This window comes from Mercurialis annua, linkage group LG7, assembly GCF_937616625.2.
Source record: "Mercurialis annua linkage group LG7, ddMerAnnu1.2, whole genome shotgun sequence".
Taxonomy (NCBI): Eukaryota; Viridiplantae; Streptophyta; class Magnoliopsida; order Malpighiales; family Euphorbiaceae; genus Mercurialis; species Mercurialis annua.
In genome coordinates this window covers 40,322,448-40,342,305 of record NC_065576.1, presented here as the reverse complement: position 1 = coordinate 40,342,305, position 19,858 = coordinate 40,322,448, and the positions used below count along the sequence as shown (strand labels likewise).

Sequence of the window (19,858 nt, the reverse complement as noted above, 5' to 3'; positions counted from 1 at the left end):
AGTTAGGATTTTCAGAAAAATTTGCAAAAAAGGACTCCATTTTCTAAATTAATAGCGTTGGTACCTCAATTTAAAAAAAAAATTATTTTTTTTATTATTTTAATTGTGCCCTGCACGAACGTGAAAGGGTGTGCACGAACGTGCACAGGCTTGAGCAACTCACTAAAATTTTTATTTTTCTCTATAAGCGATCATTTACTCACAACGAACGATCGAGCACTATACCAAACCCCTAAAACTCACTTTGTTATATCCTAATGCATGAGATTGGTTTTTAAACCAAATTCAAATATCAAATCACATACATATGATCATATGTCAAACCTCATCCATAATCCGATAAATATCGAATACGACAATTACGTCGGACTTCACCAGTATAACATCGGAATTTGACGAAACTCACGTCACTTGCCCAAAATCACATGCCACTAAGATACGGAGTATTACAAAACTACCTATTTTAATGGCGCACATGGAAGCTTTCAATTTAGTTCTAGTCAACCTAAGAGGGACTTGCTTCTAGTCAAGTGTCAATCATGCCAGTGTCTTCTCTTGCTAGGAGACATACCTCATTGATGAAGGAAAAATTTGTTTAGCACAATAAGGAGCATGCAGAAACTACAAGAAAATATAAGTTGTAAATATACTTGAGTGAGGCCCTTGTTGAGAATGATAATGCCTTTGATATATTAAATTGGTGGAAGTTTAACTCTGGATTAGGGCTGGCAATTGCGCACACGACCCGTGAACCCGACACGACACGAAGTTAAGCGGGTTCGGATTGAGTTTATATGAGTTTAGCGGCTTAAACAGGTTAAACTCGCCTAACCCGCCTAAGACGCGTTTAAATCTATATATTAATATTATTAATTAATTAAATTATATATGACCAAATATTACTCATATGATACATATAATTTATTAATTGTTATTTGTTATATTAAGATTTATGGTTATTTTAGAGGTTTGTTATTTGATTATACTCATGTAATTAAAAAATTGTGTTAAATGGGTTAAATGGGTTATTAATAAACGTGTTAAACAGGTTAAATATGTAATCTGTTATGACATGTTTTACTAAACGGGTTAAACAGGTCTAGACGTGTTAATCCGTTTATTAAACGTGTGGGTTAGGGTTTGACATTTTAACACGATTAGTTAAACGGGTCGTGTTCGGATTGGAGAAAATCTGCTATTTATAAATGGGTATACGACACGTTTATGACACGATGACACGATCACAGGAATTGCCAGTCCTACTCTGGATGCTTTCTAATCCTTTCGAGGATGGTTTGAGATATCTTTGGTGTTCCAATTTCTACAATTTCTTCTAAATCTGCTTTAGTTAGGGCTGTACAGAAAAAATCCAAACCAGCCAAGTCAAACCAATTATATCAAATCAAATTAAATATTTAGGTATCTAGTTTGCAGCTGTTTGGTTGCTAATCTGTATTTTTTGTGCATATTCTGTCTTTTTTTAAGTTCTCTTTTGTCCCTTTTAAACTGCCATTATGTTCCTTCTAAAGTCTCTTTGAGAGATATTCTCAAAAAAAAAAAAAAAGTCTCTTTGAGAGGCAGTGGCATACTGAAAAAAGGTGGAAGCTTAAATCTCTTATATACCTTAATTAATTATGTATTAAGACTTCTACAACTTGACTTTATTAAAACATGATTCTCAAACTTCTTCTTTTATTGTTACTAAATTCTGATTTGTTTTAATATTACATTGAAACATACAATTGCCCCAACTTTTTAATTCAATTTTAATTTTTAAACTTCTCATTTAGTTTTTGAATTTTAATTTATTTTAATATTTAATTGAAACATATAATTGTTGTTGTTATTCAATTCAATTTCAAACTTATCATCTGGTTTCTGAATTATGTTTTGTTTTAATACTTTATTAAAACTAGCTATTACTGCTTCTCATTCATTTTGAACTTCTTATTTTCTTCTATTTCTGTTTTTTGGGCTATGATAATACTTACATCTTAACTAGCACATGAGGCTTTTTGAATTGTATGATGAGGCTAATTGCAACCATGCGAATCAGATTGCTTTATATTAATTAGAAAAAAAATTATAGCTGAACCCTTATTTTTTAAAAGGGTTAATTACATATAAAATCATGACATTTGCGCCAAATTTTAAAAATAACATAACCTTTGAAACATGTCAATTATAGACACCACCTTTTATTTATTTTTCAAAAATAACATCGGCGATTTTTAATAGCATTTTTGCTGACGTGGCATGACACATGGCAGACCCACCGGGTGTCCAAGTCAGCAAAATTTCATCAAAAAATGTGCCCATGATGAAATTGAAAAAAAAAAGTGGTGTCTATAATTGACACATTTTAAAGGTAATATTATTTTTGAAACTTGGTGCAAAAGTCATGATTTTATATATAATTAACCCTTTTTTAAACTGTTTAGTAGTAGTAGATAGTAAGATATATATAAGATATCAAACCTGAAGAGAAGAGAGACTTGTTCAAAATTTTAGGACTTTAATCATGTATTTTGCTGTTATTGATAGTTGCCTAATGCCTATATTTTAGATGGTTGGCAATGCTTGAGTTCTGCCATGAAACTGAATCTATTTTTGTATCCAGTACATTAACTTTTTACATATAAATTAAATTATTAACTTATATTCTAAATTCAGAACACAAACTGTATGTAATTTAAGTATTTTTTTTCTTGCATACAAGTTAATTTAGTAATTTGTATTAATTCTGTACTAAGTCATTTCTGAGTTGGAACTTTTGTTAACATAATAATTATAGTTTAAGTATGTAATTTATTCATATTTGTATGTATTGGATTTAATTGAGTTTTGAAATCTTAAAAAGCAGCTAGTGAGGCCTAGCCCAAATGATAAAGACTCTCCAAATGCATTCCTGAGATCTCGGTTTCAAGTTTCAGTTAGGCCCATTTAAAATTTGAAAAATTTAACGACTAACCACTAACTATTAACATATTTAGATTCTGCTGCTGGTAAATTTTTATATCTTTTTATGGCTATTTTATAAACGATTTGGTCCCAAATTATAAATACTCCGGCACCGTCGGTTTTGACAAATTTAAAATCAAACCGACCAATGCTCTCTTTTAGTTGTTATTTCATTAGTTTTTGGAATAAATATTTTATGGTATATTTATTATTTACTTAAATTTCAAAGCAAAACAAATAAACAATAGTACTAGAATTTATGGACAACTAACAAAGCAACAAATATAAAAGAAAAACAGAAGTAAAAACATTTTATAAATTACAGAAGCCACAAGAAATGTTGAACATACTTATTTTGTATGCAGAAAAACACATTTGATCAATCAAAAACAAAGGAGAAATAAAGAAAACACAAACAAGCCAAAGGCAAAGCCAAGTGTGAGTGGATAATTAAGAATAGTAAATGGAATTTGGCAACTTGAAGGTTCTTTTTGCATTAGGAAGACCTTTAAGACTGCTCCATTGGTCTCCTATTATTCCCCATATGCGATACCCTTCCTCCACCATTCTTTTTCTTGCCTTTGATTTGTAGTCTTCCACATTTATTAAATCATCTTCATTGCCCCTGTGTTTTCACCCAATTTTATCAAATGAAACACATTATAAACTAGGGTTAATGTCATAAAAATTCACAAATTTTACACGTTTTCTCAAATTTATGCACGGTGCTGAGATGTCACGGCTTCATTAGTGTAATTCGTTGAGGTGGAGGTCATTTTACCCCAATAAATGAATGTCACCTCAGCACCGTGCATGAATTTGAGAAAAAGTGGTAGTTCGTGCATGAAAATGTGAAAATTTAAACTGCGCGATTAAAATGAGAAAACGTATAAAATTCATGATTTTTTTTACATTAACCCTGGTCGTATCCAATGTGCTTATAGACTTGTCCATATAAAATTAATGTGTATCATCAATAATTAACGCAAAAATTTAGATGAAAATAATTTGAAGGGAAAAAAGGTACCTTAAGATGAGAGAAGACCAGCCATGGTAGCCAGCATCAATGAGGTTATCAACAGTGGGAGATCTGAGGGGTTCAGACCTTGAGGAGATGAGAAATATTTTGATACCTTTGTCTTTGATTTCATGAAATATATTCAGACTGTTCTCAAGAGCTGGAGCCTTGCTCTCTTGCATCCATTCTTCCAATGAGCTTCTGTTCAACCTCTCTCCCCTGCATTTTCATTTCCATTTTTCAATTCCAAAATACATACATATACCAATGAGCCTTGCTTTAATAATAATAATAATAATAATAATAATAATAATAATAATAATCCTCCCAACCCAAGCAGCCCATTTATGAATAAAGAATCATTTCGGTTCTTAAGTTTATAAAACAGATCCATATATATAGGTTAAATTTGATTTCTTTTGATAATTTAGCCCATAAATTTTTAAAATAAATTTAATCACACTCGCTCTTGTACTTTTCAATTTTACCGATAATTTTAAAATAACGACATGAATCTAACAGATAAGAATCTTCTCAAATTTAAATGAACATTGAAAATCAATTTCTCTAATCTGCACCATTCATAATGAATAAATATTAGTTTAGACTAAAGGATTTATATTAAATGAAATGGATTTCCACCATTCACTTTTATTAAAAAGTTTAGATTAGATATATTTAACCTTTCATGTTATTTTGAAACACTTGACCTTTTATATATTTTTTTTAATTGAGAGGATAATTATCCAAACCTATCACCAATGACCCCAAACTTTTTCTATCTTCAGTTTAAAACAAAATTCTCTAAAGAGTAAAGTTTCAAAATATAGGCCTACTAAGAGAGAATGACAAAGCTATCACATTATCTGATCTAAAAAGTAGAGAACTAGGCCTACTTGGACACACCATATGTAGATCTTTGGTTATTCACTAAAAACATAAAGCACATCCTATATAATAATTACGCGTCATCCGTATAATAAACTACTAATAATTTCTCAAAAAAAAAACTACTAATAAAATGTCTAAATCTTAAATCTTTCGATAAATGTGATATGCATTATTTTTGTACAAATTATGTGACACGACAAATACGTGACTTAATTACTCATTAAAATGAAGTAAAAGCGGATCTAATAAAGATGAAGATGACTTACCCAAAACCATGCTTCTTGTAGTAAGGAATAGTAGACAAAAGAGTATCATCAACATCAAAAATCCAAGCATCTTTACCATCATCTTTCAAATGGCAGCAGCTGCTAAGATAAAGCCTAACCTCTTCAATGGCTCTATGAGAGTCAGTTTCATACTGACAAGAAGTCATATAATGTTTTATGTAACTAACACATTCTTCAGGCACCACTTTGAAATCTCTAATGTTGTTTAGCTCAACATTGATCCTCCAACTTTCACAATAAGCCTTCAAGTTGTTCGATGATACCGATTTGACCCCACTTCTTCTATTTTGGTTCAAAATGTTCCAATCTGCTGCTACTAGGCTTATGCAAAGGCTGGCTAAAGCCAAGATGATCAATAATGGATTTCTTGCCATCTTTTGAAAGAGAGAACACTGAGTTTTGAGAGAGATCAATGTTCTTTTTGTGTTTTTATGAGATTAGATTTGATAATTATTAAGGAGTTGATGGAGGAGCATGATTAATTGTTCACATGTGATGTGGGGCATATTAGACATGTTCTTGCATTTGACATTCATACTTAGTGGTGTGAAATTGTTGAATAGTAGTTGGAATTTAATATATTGACATTTTATGATTCACAGCTCATATGGTTCTATTTGTTTTGGCTTCTCAGAATTTAAAATTTGTTCTATTACTTTTAAATAATTAAATAAACAAGATGATGATGATGATGATAATAAAGAAGTAATTATATATTTGAACAAATCAATCATATATTATATTCTATTAGACCATTCTCACATGATTAAGCAAACTTTTTTGTGAAAAGAGTCCATATGAAATCAAATCTAGGTAAAAAGATGATTTCTAGTCTCTTAATAATAATTAATACTCTTCTTACTAATATGTTGTTACCATTCTGAATATTGTAACAGGTGCAACCTAAAGATAAAGAGCATTATATAGCGCTTTTTCTATTTTCTCTATTAAAAATTTATAATAGATTACTGCTACGATGATGCCCTTTGATCCTATATTTTCTTCATTATAGATTGAGATCTTCTTCGAACTTAATGCACAATGATAAACCAGATGAAATTTCATAATAAGAGTATGAAAAAACAACAAAGTGAAGTATACCTTGACAAAGGGAACTGTTGTTTTCATGATTAATTACAAAATTTTGTTCAAAGTACAACTTGCCATGATACCAAACTCTCAAAGGAAAACAAAGTAGCTATTTGTTAACAATTAATAACACTCCGAATCTTCAGAGAACCTTATTTATACGACAAATGGTACCGTGAAGCATTAGTTATTGTTGGGGGAGAAAATTTCATTGAAAACCCTTTGATGGTCCATCGACATGGTAGCGACCATCGTCGAAGTTGAGAGAATAGCTATGTATATCATAGCTATACTGTATGCTGCTTTGTCGCCACCCCAAAGATTGCTTCAGCTGTGTTCTTAACTTCCATAGAATCCGCCTTAACACATGCAGTCCGCAGCAACAATTAAACGAAGCTCTACTTTTTACATTGCCGAGTGTAATTGCAGAGTACTCTACGGCCGGATTTCTCTTCTCCAACTTGAGAAAATGGTTTTTCTTTGCATTTTCACTCAAAACCTTCATTGCTTCTAAATTTGCATTTATGCTTAAGAGAGTTTGTGTGGCAAGTTGCATATAACACTATAACAAAAAAGATAAGAGTACCACTAAATCAGAGCGCTTAAGTATGAATAACAGTAAGTAGGCACAGCACTATCAATGGCTTTAGTGGAGTCCAAAAAAACATTATTATCATAAGAAAAGAGTTCAACTTTACTAGCACCACTAGTCATATTGGGTCCCGAAGATTAAGACGCAGCTAGTGATGTAATGTCAAGAGCGATGTTGGAAGAATTCTTAGGTAAACTAAGTCGACTACGTAGGATTTTAAATTAAATCGACTATGTAGAATTATGAAGTTTTTATCAATAGCGCAATGTATAGCATAGTTGGTTAAAAATGTCGAACTAATGAAGACTAAAATTAAGCGGCCTTCACTTGCCGGAAATTTTTAACCAATTACGGCATGTATCATGCTATCAATGAAAACTTATATTATCCTACGTAGTTAACTAGGTTCGCCTAAAAAATACACGTAACGATGGAATCTTTTAAATCTGACCAGTTATTTGAAAAGTAGAAGGGACTTTTTCTTCTGTTTTATTCATAGTTGGTGAAGTTACCATGGAAGCATGTGTGATGAACAAAAAAAGGGGTAAGATGAGGTTTGCTATGTAACAGAAAGCTTCACACCGTCCATGCCTAAAAGAGTGAGAGATACCTAATATAATAGCATTCCATGTGTTTTAAAACTTTATAGTATTTTCATTTTATATACTTGGCTCATACTTTACATGCAATAGGGACCACAAAAATAGCAATAGTATTTTGTGGGGGTAAAAAAATAATGTGTCGCATATTTTAATTTATTAATTAATAACCTAAGTAAAATAATTTAATCTCAATTATAATCAAGTTGCTCAAATTAATCTAAGGTTTATTTCAACTGTAAGATGTTCTTATTTTAAAATTGGAGTTAATTACAGTAAACTACAATTCAATGATTATCACGTGAGTAAAATTCAAATTCAGTTGATTGAATTAAACTATTGTTAGAATAAAATTCTTGAAATTAAGTTATAAACTTATAATTGATAGAAATAAATTAAAAAATTGATTAGTCTTTGGTAAAAGTGGCATATATGTGGATTTCAAATAGAATATGACATTGAGATGAATACAAGTAAGAAGAGACACATGCACAAGAATTTGAAAATGACTAAAGCAAGGAAAGGGGTATTCAAAGTTCAAACAACCTCTCAATGCTGATGCCTTTAGACCCAAAAATAAAGAATCCTACTTCTCACATTTCGTTAGGTATCAAATTCTTTCGTATGAAAAGAATTCACAACTCCGTAAAGGAAGAATCGAGGAGAGCAAGATTGTATCAGTAATAGTTTTCTAACTACTTAAGTGACCAAATATCTATAGGTAGTTAATTGATCAAATATTTAGATCAGTTGATCCAAATTTGCAAAAATTGATATAAAAACCTTACAAGTCTATGGAGCTAATTGATAAAAGAGTTAATTTTGGTGTTAATTACTCTTCGGTACAAATTCATGAGGTAAATTGATACTTCTTTTTTCCCCTTTGTCACTTAAAGATAGAAAAACTTGAACTTTCACGTTAATTAAATATTAGTTTATAATTTATTTTTTTAAAATGAATAAATTTATATTTTCATAATAATTATGTCTTCAACTAATACTAAAAGGAACTTTTTTTCTCACTAAAATATAGGAATATTTTTAGTTTTAAAAGGGAGGTTGTATTTGAGTCATTTTCTATCTACTAGCATACAGATAAAGAATCACGAATGGAAACTAAGATTTCAAGCAGGCATATAAGTGAAACGTGATATAAATTATGTTAGACGTGTATAGCTTCTGACTTTATACATTTCCAGAAACTCAATCAGTAACAAGTCAAACATCTTTTTTATTTATCGCACAAGTCAAACATCTTTTATTACTAAAAAATAAAGCGAATTGTAGAGAAAATAAGTAGAAAATGACATGGCAAGATATGTAAAGAAGAGATACTCACTTTCAACCAGTACTGGCACCATAAATTATATGAGACCCACCAACATGAAAGATGTGCAGACACCATATCCTCTCAGCTAGCTGACCTGGATACACGTCATATATTATGCCACTCAAACTTTATCAACGAACTCCATCAACTACCACTGACAAGGGATGATTAATTCACGGCAACAAAGGCAATTATGATACTCAAAATGCTAAATTCTGCTTAAAATGTCAGATCATACAATGACTTGCATCTCTTTTCACTTACTGTATAATCAGTTACAAGCATACCAATGATAGAATCATGATTATTGTCTGCTGAGCTGTCGCTAAGTTGGCATGCTAACGTGGCAGGACAGCATGGACAAATTCCAGCTTATTGACTGAGATACTCGTCTTAGAAACTAGACAGTTTCAAGCCTCCATTTAGTTTGAATCCTCCCAGTTTTTCCACCTATTTAGCATGCCGATTCAGTCGTACCTCAGCGTATTTTATGAGTCAAGACATGACTTGTATATTGGATGCATTTGCTGCCGATTATAAGGTGTAAGATAAACTTTATTAAAAAATTGTAAGATTAGGTTGCTTTAACAATTAACACAAGGTGGATAATCTGTGGAGCCATTCTCGCTAGCAAAAATGGAGCTTCCATAATTAGCATAAAATAAGTTATGCTTTTACCAAAAGAATGTGTATAAGATACTATTCTAGGACTCTCAGTCTCATTAACATGTAAGACAAATCTTTTAATCTCTGATGTAACTAGTCCATCCAACATAGGCTTACTTTTTTTTATAGTCCCCTTTCTTTTTCAAAAGATTGTTTAGCTTGTCTATTTAACATGCATGTTTATCAACAATGAGCCACTACTGTGGTGGAATGTGACTAATCTCATATAAATGGAGAAGAAGATAGAAGGGCCTAGCAAAATTATTGATTTAACTATTTAAATAATAATTTCTTAGTCCCGGGTGAAAAAAAAAATGGGCCTACACTTATGGGAAAAGGCGAGTATTTCAAAAAAAATATACCTAAAAGATAGAATTAGTTATTCTAGCATTCAATATAGTTTAAGATTCCCAACTTTAGAATGGCTGAGAAAAGCAACATAGGACATCATAAGTCAGAGCATATGACGGTGAGAGTTAAATATACTCACAGTCCTCGTGCTTCTTCCTTTCTTGGATACAACTGCAGCATCTGCATATTTAGCCAAATGTCAAATCCAAAAGAATACTAAAAAAAGGTGTCAGGCATACATAGTTCATAGTGAAGGTAAAAGACAGTTACATATACAAACCTCAACTCTGAAGAATCTCCCTTCAATTGAGTCTCTATTTCATTTAAATACATTACAAATAGAGGCGACCTACACCACCAATTGTCGGCATCTTTAGTCACATATATGGAAAGTAAAACTTACGAGCAAGTTGTCAATGCTTAATCGATATAAGGAGCACATTTGTAAACAGCAGGTAAACCAATAAACTCGGGCTGGCTCTTTTTAAGTTTTCTATCTTCCCATTAACTTTTTTATATTTTATTTGCAGTTAGAGCAGAAGGTTTAAGTAAATTAAATGAAAGCGTGGTAACTGAAAATTGTACAGCCTTAAGAAGTCTATCGGGCTAACTCAGAGTCAGAGGAACTCCCCTATATTAATGAAGTAAGCACAGCAAGAGACAAAGAGAAAAACCATGATGTTACCATAATGGAATTGCAACAGCTACAAGGACCGGGGAGAGTTTCCACAATTTATGAAGCTGCCCGTCCAGAAAACCAGCCAAGTAATCAAGAATTCCTTTTTCCTGCCATGGCCTGCTAGAATCAATTACAAAAGAAGAGCAAAGGAACATGCAAAGAATGGGGGAATGAGCCATATAGAACGGCATTAACTTGCAGATAAGTAGTAAACTGATCATTCAGACACCTTTGAATCCAGTGATTCTTCTTTCAAATGAAAACTTTCAGATCTTCCTGAAAGCAAGTTGCAGACTTCCTGATACAGTTTTGAGATTGAGAAGGAGTGATAAGAAACTGACATGAAATATTCGATTATGCGATTCCATTTACTTGCAATGCATCCAAGCAGCATTAGTTCCTGTCTCAAGGAAGAAAATGCAAGAAAAATACAGAAAGAACATGAAATTTAAGTTAATTTATCTTAATACAACTTAAACAGCATAGCAGAAATAAAGACAATTTGCAAAACAAAAACTTTAAGAGAACCACTAAAAAGGAAATCTGACATTTTGAACTTGACAGTTGACATAATGAATAACTGATGTCTGTAGATCTTCAGAAAGAACTAAACTCTAATAATTTTCCAATTTTAGCACCCCATTGATTAATCCATGTGTACTAAACAGAACCAGAATACAGTTTGACGAATCAACAACATTAACTTGACACTAATTGATGTGCTGAACTACATAAGATCAGCAAAATGACTTGATCTTGCAATAAAAAAAAAGACATATTCCTCAGAAATTGCGTCAAACATTTTGGATAGCATATGTATAATGCCACAAAGAACTAACTTACTGTTGTTTCACACAAATCATCCACCTCCTTGCACTTTTCTGAAGCATTCAGCTGTTCAAAAACTTGCACCCAGGAAAGTTTAGGGCCAGAGAATATCAAACTAGCACCTGAGACCAACTTAACAGTTCTCTTGTGAATAAAATATGAAAGGTTCACTGATTTCCAATTATTCCATGTAATAAAATCTGCCAGTTGATCTTTTCCCCTGCATACAAAACCAAAGCATGTTCAAAGTAGCTACAGTTACTTGTTGTAATGAACTTTATCAATCTATTTTAAATGTTTTCGGTGCTTGATGTGTCTTGTCAGGAAATCACACACGGTTGAAGTGTGCTGGTGTAGATTCGGGAGATTCATATGCTCTAAACTAAAGTACGGATTTAGAAGTTGTTTACAGAAGGAAAAGACAGTTTGCCTTTGTCTCAAAGTATTATCAGTTATAGTATTATCTCTTCATTTTGGAATTTAAAAGGTAAAAACATATAATTTGATGTTATTTCCCACTAAAAATAATCATTCAGGCAACAAGTCTGATCAAATAGTTGTGAACTAGTTTAACACTTGATCAAGCCCGATGATTACATTTGCAAATTGCCATTGATTCACAATTTCTATAGCAATTTAAACAAATTCAATATCATCTTCTCATTCCTTTTTACTTAGCAATTATATTAAATTATTAAGCAATAAAAAGACCACAGAAATCAGTACTGTGCTGCATTTCAAGTATTAAGTATGGCAACTACCAAGTAAAAGAAAAATTGCTCAAATTTATCAGCAAGAAATAAAACTAAGGCATAAGTTAAACATATATCCATTTCGTTTTATTAAGGAAAAATAGTCTATACCCCACTGATGCTTGACCTCTTTCATTCTTTAGTTCTTCTTTAGATAAGTTATTATCCAAATCAGCACAACTGCTGCTTCTGACAGCACTTGACAGGATATCTAAGCCTGTCCCAACTGTTCTTATACACGATGCAGCAGACCGCCTCCTAACCATCTCTTGAATAGTTAACTTAGTCAAGTCATTGTCAGTGCATGTTGCAGTCTGCCTAGCTTCGATATCCTCCAATTCAACAGCTGAATTCTTGACAAGACCCTTCCTTTCTACAAGCGAGTTAAATTCGCTATTGTTCATTGCCAGCTTATCGAGGTATACCTTTATGCAATCATGCTCCGAACTTGAAATATGTTCAAGATCCATCTCAACTATTGCAATTAGAAAAGCCCTGAGATGTGAATCCCTCAATGGCAAAGTATGAAACAGATGACCTACAACGAAATTTCTCGCCCTTTCGAGAGTATGAATTGATAAATCTGCAAAACCCTGATTTTAACAGATGCATCAAAATAAAGTAACATAATTAAATCTTTACTCGCTATTTGATAATTATAAGCAATCCACTACCTGAGGAAAAGAAGGACTCGACGCCATTTCATGAATAGCGGCATCAAGTTCCTTGATAGAATCCTGATAAATATCTGAGCTTCTCATTTGCCCAAGCACCTAAACATTATTAATCAATACAATTAAACTAAAATAACAAACCATTCTGATCACAAGATCCTAAAATCATTCTGATCACAATTAAAAGCACTTAACGGGACAAACATATCCAATTAAAAGCACGAATTGCAATAAATATGTCATAAAAAGCAAACTAAAATTTTAAAAAAAGTGTGGAAAAATTAGAGTATACATGTTCAAAGAAGGAAGCCCATTGGAAGAGTTTCTTGATATTGTGAGGATCCCAGTGAGCGAGACGGCCGGAGGATTGATACCCAGATGCTAAAATCATTATATCTACAAACCCTTTTACCAAATTCATCAGCTCTTCTAAAGAAATTTCTGGGTAATTCCAAACCATGTTATTGTTCTTCTTTGTTATGCACCGATCAACTGTTTACTCTTTCGGTCACCAACAGTTACTTCATATGTGTAAGATGTTCGATTAATTGCGAGTTTGCTGATGATGTTTTTGATTTGATTTGTGAAAAGAGGCGCGAAAAAGAGGTAGCAAGCGATGCGAAGAGGGAAATTTAGAAAAGAGAATTGCCACATACATCAACCAAAAGTAAGAACATTTAGTTTGCAAATTAATTTTAAAATAAATTATTATTAAAATTATATATTAACTTGATTCAGCGCAAATGCACGTACTTACGACTAGTTTCTTTTAATAATTAGATTTTAAAGAATAAATTAATAAGAGATTTACACCAAATTGCATACTCACTCGTCTCATTAAAATAAAAAAAATAGTGGTTTTGCAAGAATTAAAAAACGGCCTAAATTACTTTAAAATCACTCACGTTAAACTTTTTTTGCGTTTCTACTCCGATTTAGGAAAAAATTCATTCGTATTTTTGTTTGAATTTTTATTTATCACCTCTACCCCCGAGACATTAAATTAACCTCTTTTTATTTGTAAAAAAAATTAAAATAATCCTTCATTTTTAACCTATATTCTAATTAGACGTCAAAGTTATTATGAGTACAAAAAGACTTTCTTCCTCATAAAATTTAACAAATAATAATAAAAAATTTATTTTATTTATTTTATTTATATTATTATTAATAAATTTTTGTAATTAAAAAACATAAAAAAATACCTTTTAAATAAAACAAAATCAATTTATATATTTAAAAAAAAATGATTGTCGAACCTACCAGAAAGAGGAGCAGATCTGCTCCTCCTTCCACTCTTCCTTGGAAGGAGGAGCAAATATTCCTCTAGTGGCGGTTTCGAAGAAGTTGGACGGCAGGTCCGAGGAAATAAGGCGGCGACGGTTGGGGTCCGTCGGTAGCGTTTTTTTATTTATTTTTTTATTAAAATTAAAAAAATAACTTTTAGAACTTATTTAAATATTTTTAAAGATGAAGAATTTGTTTGTATTATTTTAAATAGAAAAAAGTATAAAAAATTATATTTAGTTGTTTTTAATAAATCATCTTTTTAAAATAATATGGGGTAGAGGTGGGACATAAAAATTTAAATAAAGGTACAAATGAATTTTTTTCTAGGCCGGGATATAAACGTAAAAAAAATTCAAGTGAGTGGTTTTCAAGTAATTAGGTCTTAAAAACACTCATTTATGGTTGATATATTCATATATTTCCATAATGCCCTTTAACTTTTTCAAAAGCAAAGCATTATGAAGTTATTGCATTTAATGTTCATACAATAATATTATGAGAGAGTTTGATAATTTTATTTTAAATAATTAATAAATATGGTTAGTTTTACTATTTTTATAGGACAAAAAAGTGCCTACCTTTCTTTTTTTATGGGACGGAGAGAGTACTATTTTTCTAGGCCAACTGAATAAAAAAGGAAACCTTTCATGACAGTTTTACAAGAGTCCAAACTTTTTAATTTTATCTAATTTATCTAGAAAAGCAGGATTTCGTTTTAATTATATCCAATTATGCGATTTTGCTTATCTGGCGCTGATATGTGATATCTCATATCAACACGCCACGTAGGGTCACATCGGTAAAATTGTGTAATTTGACATTATTGAAACGAAAACTTGCATTTTAGGATGATATGGATAAAATTGGACTAGATTTTTTTTCAATTACATTCCGACGTTGAAAAATTATTCAATGCAACTCTTGCAGCATATCATTCGGGCAACTAACCAATTATGCGTTAGTCAGTGAAAATTTAAATAATTAAAAGATAAACAATAATTTAAAAATTTCTGATCATAAATATTCATTAACTTGTTGTAAATATGATATGATATAATCATTGTATGGGATAAACAGTCGATAAGAAATTTATATCAATCAATTTATACAGATCAGTTACCAAATAGTTCAGTTTAGAATAGACAAATCAGGATTTGTTTCTTAGGCTTATAAGGGTGGTTAGCAAAAAATGGATGATGTTGTTGGGCACCAATAGGCCATTGCCCTCGCCCTATCAACTTAGTTATGGATGCCGTGGTAAATCTAATCTACTTAAAAAAAAAGGCCAAACACATATTTAAATCCCTACACTATCACTCTTTTTCAACTTAAGTCCCTGAACTATAAAACGTTTAAAATAAGTCCCTACACTATCAAAAACATCTATTTTAAGTTCCTATCGTTGCGCAAGTTAACGGAATGTGGATGACGTTAACAATTACATATCAAAAATGCTATTTTGGTCACCGCACTATCATTTTTTTCCAAATTGAGTCCTTACACTATTAGAAACATCAATTTTAAGTCTTTCTATCACATAATTTAAATAATATTAATAATATTTTTATTTTCTTTTCCTTTTTAATGTTATTAAATTTTTTTAGCATTTCCAAAACTAGAATCATTTTCGACTATTAATAAAAAATTTGCAATTTAATTTAAAATTTATTAATTTAATTAAATAAAAATAATTTTTTATTTATACAATTAATTTTTTATTTTTAAGAAAAAATTAAATATATTAAAAAACTGTTCGTCTACCTCGCAATCTTTAAAATATCATATTTTTAAAAATATTTATTTTTATTTAACTAAATTAATTTATTTTGAATTAATTAGTTTTGAGTAATTAAAAGTTTAAGTTAGATTTATAGTGCAGGGACTCAAATGGTAAAAAAATTATAGTGTAAGGACTCAAAATTTTAATTTCATAAATTTTAACTACAACCAATCTCAGAGTCAAGCGTTTGTATCTCACTCTCTAACGGAATGGCACGGAGGGACTTAAATCGGAGACTTTTGATAGTGAAGGGATTTATTTTAAACGTTTTATAGTACAGGGACTTAAGTTGGAAAAAAGTGATAGTGCAGGGACCCAAATATGTGTTTGGCCTAAAAAAAATTCCATTTACATGAGCTTTATTGCATTTATATTAGATTTATCTCATTTAAATTAAAAAAATTATATTAAATGTAATTTTGAATTTATATATATATATATATGTATGTATGTATGTATGTATGTATGTATAAATAATGGCTTAATACATAGTTTGACCCCTGAACTTGTACCCTTTTACCCATCTAACCTCGAAACTTAACGTCTCACCTACCGAACCTCTGAACTTGTTAAATAATCCGATTTGACCCCTGAACTTGATAAATATGTAAATATTGAACCCTTTGTGTCCACTTGTCACTTGAAACATTCTAGAAGAAATTGTGTACGGAGGGGTTCAATGTTTACGTATTTATCAAGTTCGGGGGTCAAATCGGATTATTTAACAAGTTCAGGGGTTCGATAGGTGAGATGTTAAGTTTAGAGGTTAGATGGGTAAATGGGTACAAGTTCAGGGGTCAAACTATGTATTAAGCCTATAAATAATTAAAAGAAACATTAAATACAATTAGATGTAATTAGATAAATAAAATTTTACGTTATCTATAAAATTCGTTAAAAATGAAATAATTTTTTTTGGTGAAAACCCAAAAAGAGACTTTTTTTACTAAAATGCCAAAAAATATAACAAGAAATAGCAGCTCAACATATCACAGCAACAAGCTCAACAAAGCACCACAGCAAGGAGAAATTCTTAGGTAGACTCGGTCTACCACGTCATCCGTAGACCAAACCTATCACATTATGACACATCATTAAAATGATAGCAATTTTATAATATTACTATTCAAAGGTGTAAATAAGTAAAAAACGAATTTACAAAATTGCCATCATTTTACGTGGTAGACCGAGTCTACATAAGAATTTCTCCCACAGCAAGCTCAACAGAGGAAGCTAAAAAGCAAAACAGAGAGCCATAAATTTAGCAGAGCTTAGCTATTAATCCTCTGCGACCTACACATTATAGGTGTTCACATTATTAACATTAACTTAGAAATAAAATTAGCTTTAATGCTCCTAATGATTGTTAAAGCATTTGGGTTTTCATTATTGAAGATCTTCTTGTTTTTAGCCCTCCGGATATAGTAAACAGCAGTCGTTAGAATGATCGTTCGAAGAGCAGAAGCAACATTCTTGTCAAAAGCTCGATTGTAGAACAAACCGACGAGCCTTCTCTAAGTGTAAATGTTACCAGGACAATCACAAATAGGAAGCAGCTTATCCTAAATCCTTCTCATAGAGGCACACTCAAACAAACAATGATCAATTGTTTCAGTGTCATCATAGCAGAAAATGCAACTGTCATTGGTCACCACTACCCATTTCAACAATTTGTTTCAGTCCGATTTGATTTGAAATTATAAACAATTAACTTTTCAGTTTGGATTGTGTAGGTTTCAAAAACTAAAAACGGACATGATGACGTACTGTTGGCCATCAAAATCGCAGTACGCCGAAAGGTCTTTCAATGTCTTTTCTTGCATACTCTTATATTTGTTTGAATTAAACACCCAACAAACACTGCCCGTTTTGGATAGATTCCATCTATATATAATACACATGTGTATTATGTTTCATTTATATAGTAAACTGAACTCGCGGAGCATATCTTATCAAAACATCCAGAACGTCATCAAATAATGAAGATTGATTGAACACGTTGGAATTTCTTATATATTTGGATGCAAAAATCTTCATCTTACACCAACAAAAATTGAATAAACATCCAAGAGTACTAGCATATGAAATCATCATAGTACTAGAGATCTCACTTTAAGAATTGTAATATTTAGTACAGTTTTGGCAAATTGGCAATAAACTGCGATTTTCATATTTCAAAAACAATCTAAAATCATAAAACACCACCAACAAATATGGAGCAGGATAACATAAGTTGAACTGAACCATTTCATTCTGTTGTAATAGAAGAAAAGAAAATACATAACCAAAATAACACTCCCATGACATCTTAATATATCCTAACGTCTCATACAAAATCAAGGAAGACAATTATATATGTAACTATCTTCTCTCAGACGATGGCATTGGCAGCGCTAGCAATTCTAGGCCACAAGTCGGCACACTCTTTCCCAATGGGTCCAGTAATAGCAGATCCTACATATACAAAGGAAAAATTAGGGTTAAAATCATTTTCTTAACATGTCAATCTCCAGACACATTCAATTGTATCCGCAATACTAGAGCAATGCAAGTTTTATTGTTCGAAGAATTTCATTTCAACATCAACAAATTACATTATATTAAAACTTACAGGACATAAAGGTTGTATATAAACATGCCATCAACATAATCAGATACCCTCATATTAGGATATGCCAAATATCATGATAATGATAAACCAATATTAAAGCACATTTGATTGTAACTGCACTCAGGTATTAATAAGGCTGTACTAGGTTAATGCAAACATCACCATTCAATTTATTTGATTTAGACATCAAGATATATAATTTCACAAGACATACAGGTTATATAGAAAGTTTAAAAACATTCCATAACCATAAGTTGAGTAGCCTCATATTGGGATAAACCAATAGCATATTAACAAAACCAGTAGCAAAGACCATGAGCTACAATTACAGGCATTTCAGTCATTATCAAGCTAATGAAAAAGACGATTTCATACCTTTCATTTCTCCCTTGGGGTTCACAATGACACCAGCATTGTCTGTCAAAACACAAGAAAGTCGTCATGATGAATTCGAGAAAGAAATACCCAGAAAATCGTAGCAAATTCCACAAGACATTAGTGATTATGACAGATTTAAAAAACTAAATTCTTTTGTCAAAATTAAAATTATTAGGGTTTAGGAAGCAACTCCATCAACAAAATATGATAATTAACTTAAAACTAAGCTACAAAATCCAAAATTAACAACAAACAGCCACTAGTTACATCAACTATCCATCAGTAAAACCTAATTATCATTAAAACAGCATAAAAAATGAGTCCAAATTGAGAATTATACCTTCAAAATACATGAAAACACCGTCCTTTCGGCGCCAGGGTTTACGCTGCCTAACGATGACAGCAGGCATGACCTTCTTCCTAAGATCTGGCTTCCCTTTCTTAACAGTAGCCATCACCATGTCCCCAACGCAAGCAGACGGCAACCGATTGAGACGACCTTTGATTCCCTTGACGGAAATTATGTAAAGATTCTTGGCTCCCGTGTTGTCGGCGCAGTTGACGGTGGCTGCCACTGGTAAACCCAGTGACATCCTGAACTTATTTCCCGCCGATCCTCCCCTTCCTACACATCAAGTAAATTAAATCAGTTGAATTGATGATTAATGAACTGTGATGATTGAAATTAGAGATAAAGTTTGGTCGTTTTGTTGATTTTGTTTACCTCGCTTCGACATTTCTGATCGGCTGTTTGTGCTTCCTCTCTTAGCAATGGAAAAGAAATGGAGTGTTGTTTATATATAAGGTTGTATTACCAAACCATGGCTGCTAGGGTTTTTGATGATACGGTATCGTTTTCTTTTTAGTTTTTTCTAAAATTTTAAAACCCAAACAATAATCCCACTTATATCTACCAAAATAAAAAGGATAATTGTATTGCTCGCCTTTAGATACCGGTGGCTTTTAAAACCATCAAATCATTTTCTAAGGGGATTAATAAATTTTTCATATTTGAACTTTTAAAAAAGAACAATATGACAAAAATTATATTAAACTGGTAAGTAAGCTTGTTAAATTATTAC

At 31.5% G+C, this 19,858-nt stretch overlaps 4 protein-coding genes and 1 long non-coding RNA gene across 12 annotated transcripts; 1 reads left to right on the top strand and 4 right to left on the bottom strand.

Annotated features, from left to right (window-relative positions):
- Nucleotides 1–3,246: 3,246 nt before the first annotated feature.
- Nucleotides 3,247–5,638, bottom strand: LOC126657760 (acid phosphatase 1). The gene is made up of 3 exons (XM_050352526.2): nucleotides 5,137–5,638; nucleotides 3,989–4,198; nucleotides 3,247–3,586 (listed from the first exon to the last, which is right to left on the bottom strand). The coding sequence occupies exons 1-3, from the start codon at nucleotides 5,529–5,531 to the stop codon at nucleotides 3,412–3,414; spliced, it is 780 nt and encodes a 259-aa protein (XP_050208483.1). The 5' UTR covers nucleotides 5,532–5,638; the 3' UTR covers nucleotides 3,247–3,411.
- Nucleotides 5,639–6,255: 617 nt separating this feature from the next.
- LOC126656607 (uncharacterized) lies at nucleotides 6,256–7,070 on the bottom strand. The gene has a single exon (XM_050351212.2). It carries the CDS (start codon nucleotides 6,800–6,802, stop codon nucleotides 6,455–6,457), a length of 348 nt encoding a protein of 115 aa, XP_050207169.1. The 5' UTR covers nucleotides 6,803–7,070; the 3' UTR covers nucleotides 6,256–6,454.
- LOC126656605 (uncharacterized) lies at nucleotides 6,685–13,404 on the bottom strand. Of its 8 annotated transcripts, none has more exons than XR_007633267.2 (10): nucleotides 13,010–13,404; nucleotides 12,718–12,816; nucleotides 12,155–12,636; nucleotides 11,307–11,511; nucleotides 10,693–10,863; nucleotides 10,470–10,570; nucleotides 10,055–10,133; nucleotides 9,924–9,964; nucleotides 8,777–8,861; nucleotides 6,685–6,808 (listed from the first exon to the last, which is right to left on the bottom strand). XR_007633267.2 is itself a non-coding variant. In XM_050351204.2 (10 exons), the coding sequence occupies exons 1-9, from the start codon at nucleotides 13,175–13,177 to the stop codon at nucleotides 8,779–8,781; spliced, it is 1,419 nt and encodes a 472-aa protein (XP_050207161.1). In that variant the 5' UTR covers nucleotides 13,178–13,404; the 3' UTR covers nucleotides 6,685–6,808; nucleotides 8,777–8,778. The 8 variants fall into 8 exon arrangements, 7 of the variants coding, with proteins under 7 accessions (XP_050207161.1, XP_050207162.1, XP_050207163.1 ...); XM_050351204.2 differs by having other exon boundaries at nucleotides 10,065–10,133; XM_050351205.2 differs by lacking the exons at nucleotides 6,685–6,808; nucleotides 8,777–8,861 and adding an exon at nucleotides 8,965–9,294.
- On the top strand, nucleotides 9,760–10,834 carry LOC126656608 (uncharacterized). The gene is made up of 2 exons (XR_007633268.2): nucleotides 9,760–10,239; nucleotides 10,315–10,834. It is a non-coding gene; the product is annotated as an uncharacterized LOC126656608 (long non-coding RNA).
- Nucleotides 13,405–18,016: 4,612 nt separating the features above from the next.
- Nucleotides 18,017–19,610, bottom strand: LOC126657537 (60S ribosomal protein L23). The gene is made up of 4 exons (XM_050352242.2): nucleotides 19,501–19,610; nucleotides 19,117–19,401; nucleotides 18,774–18,815; nucleotides 18,017–18,241 (listed from the first exon to the last, which is right to left on the bottom strand). The coding sequence occupies exons 1-4, from the start codon at nucleotides 19,511–19,513 to the stop codon at nucleotides 18,159–18,161; spliced, it is 423 nt and encodes a 140-aa protein (XP_050208199.1). The 5' UTR covers nucleotides 19,514–19,610; the 3' UTR covers nucleotides 18,017–18,158.
- Nucleotides 19,611–19,858: the final 248 nt, after the last annotated feature.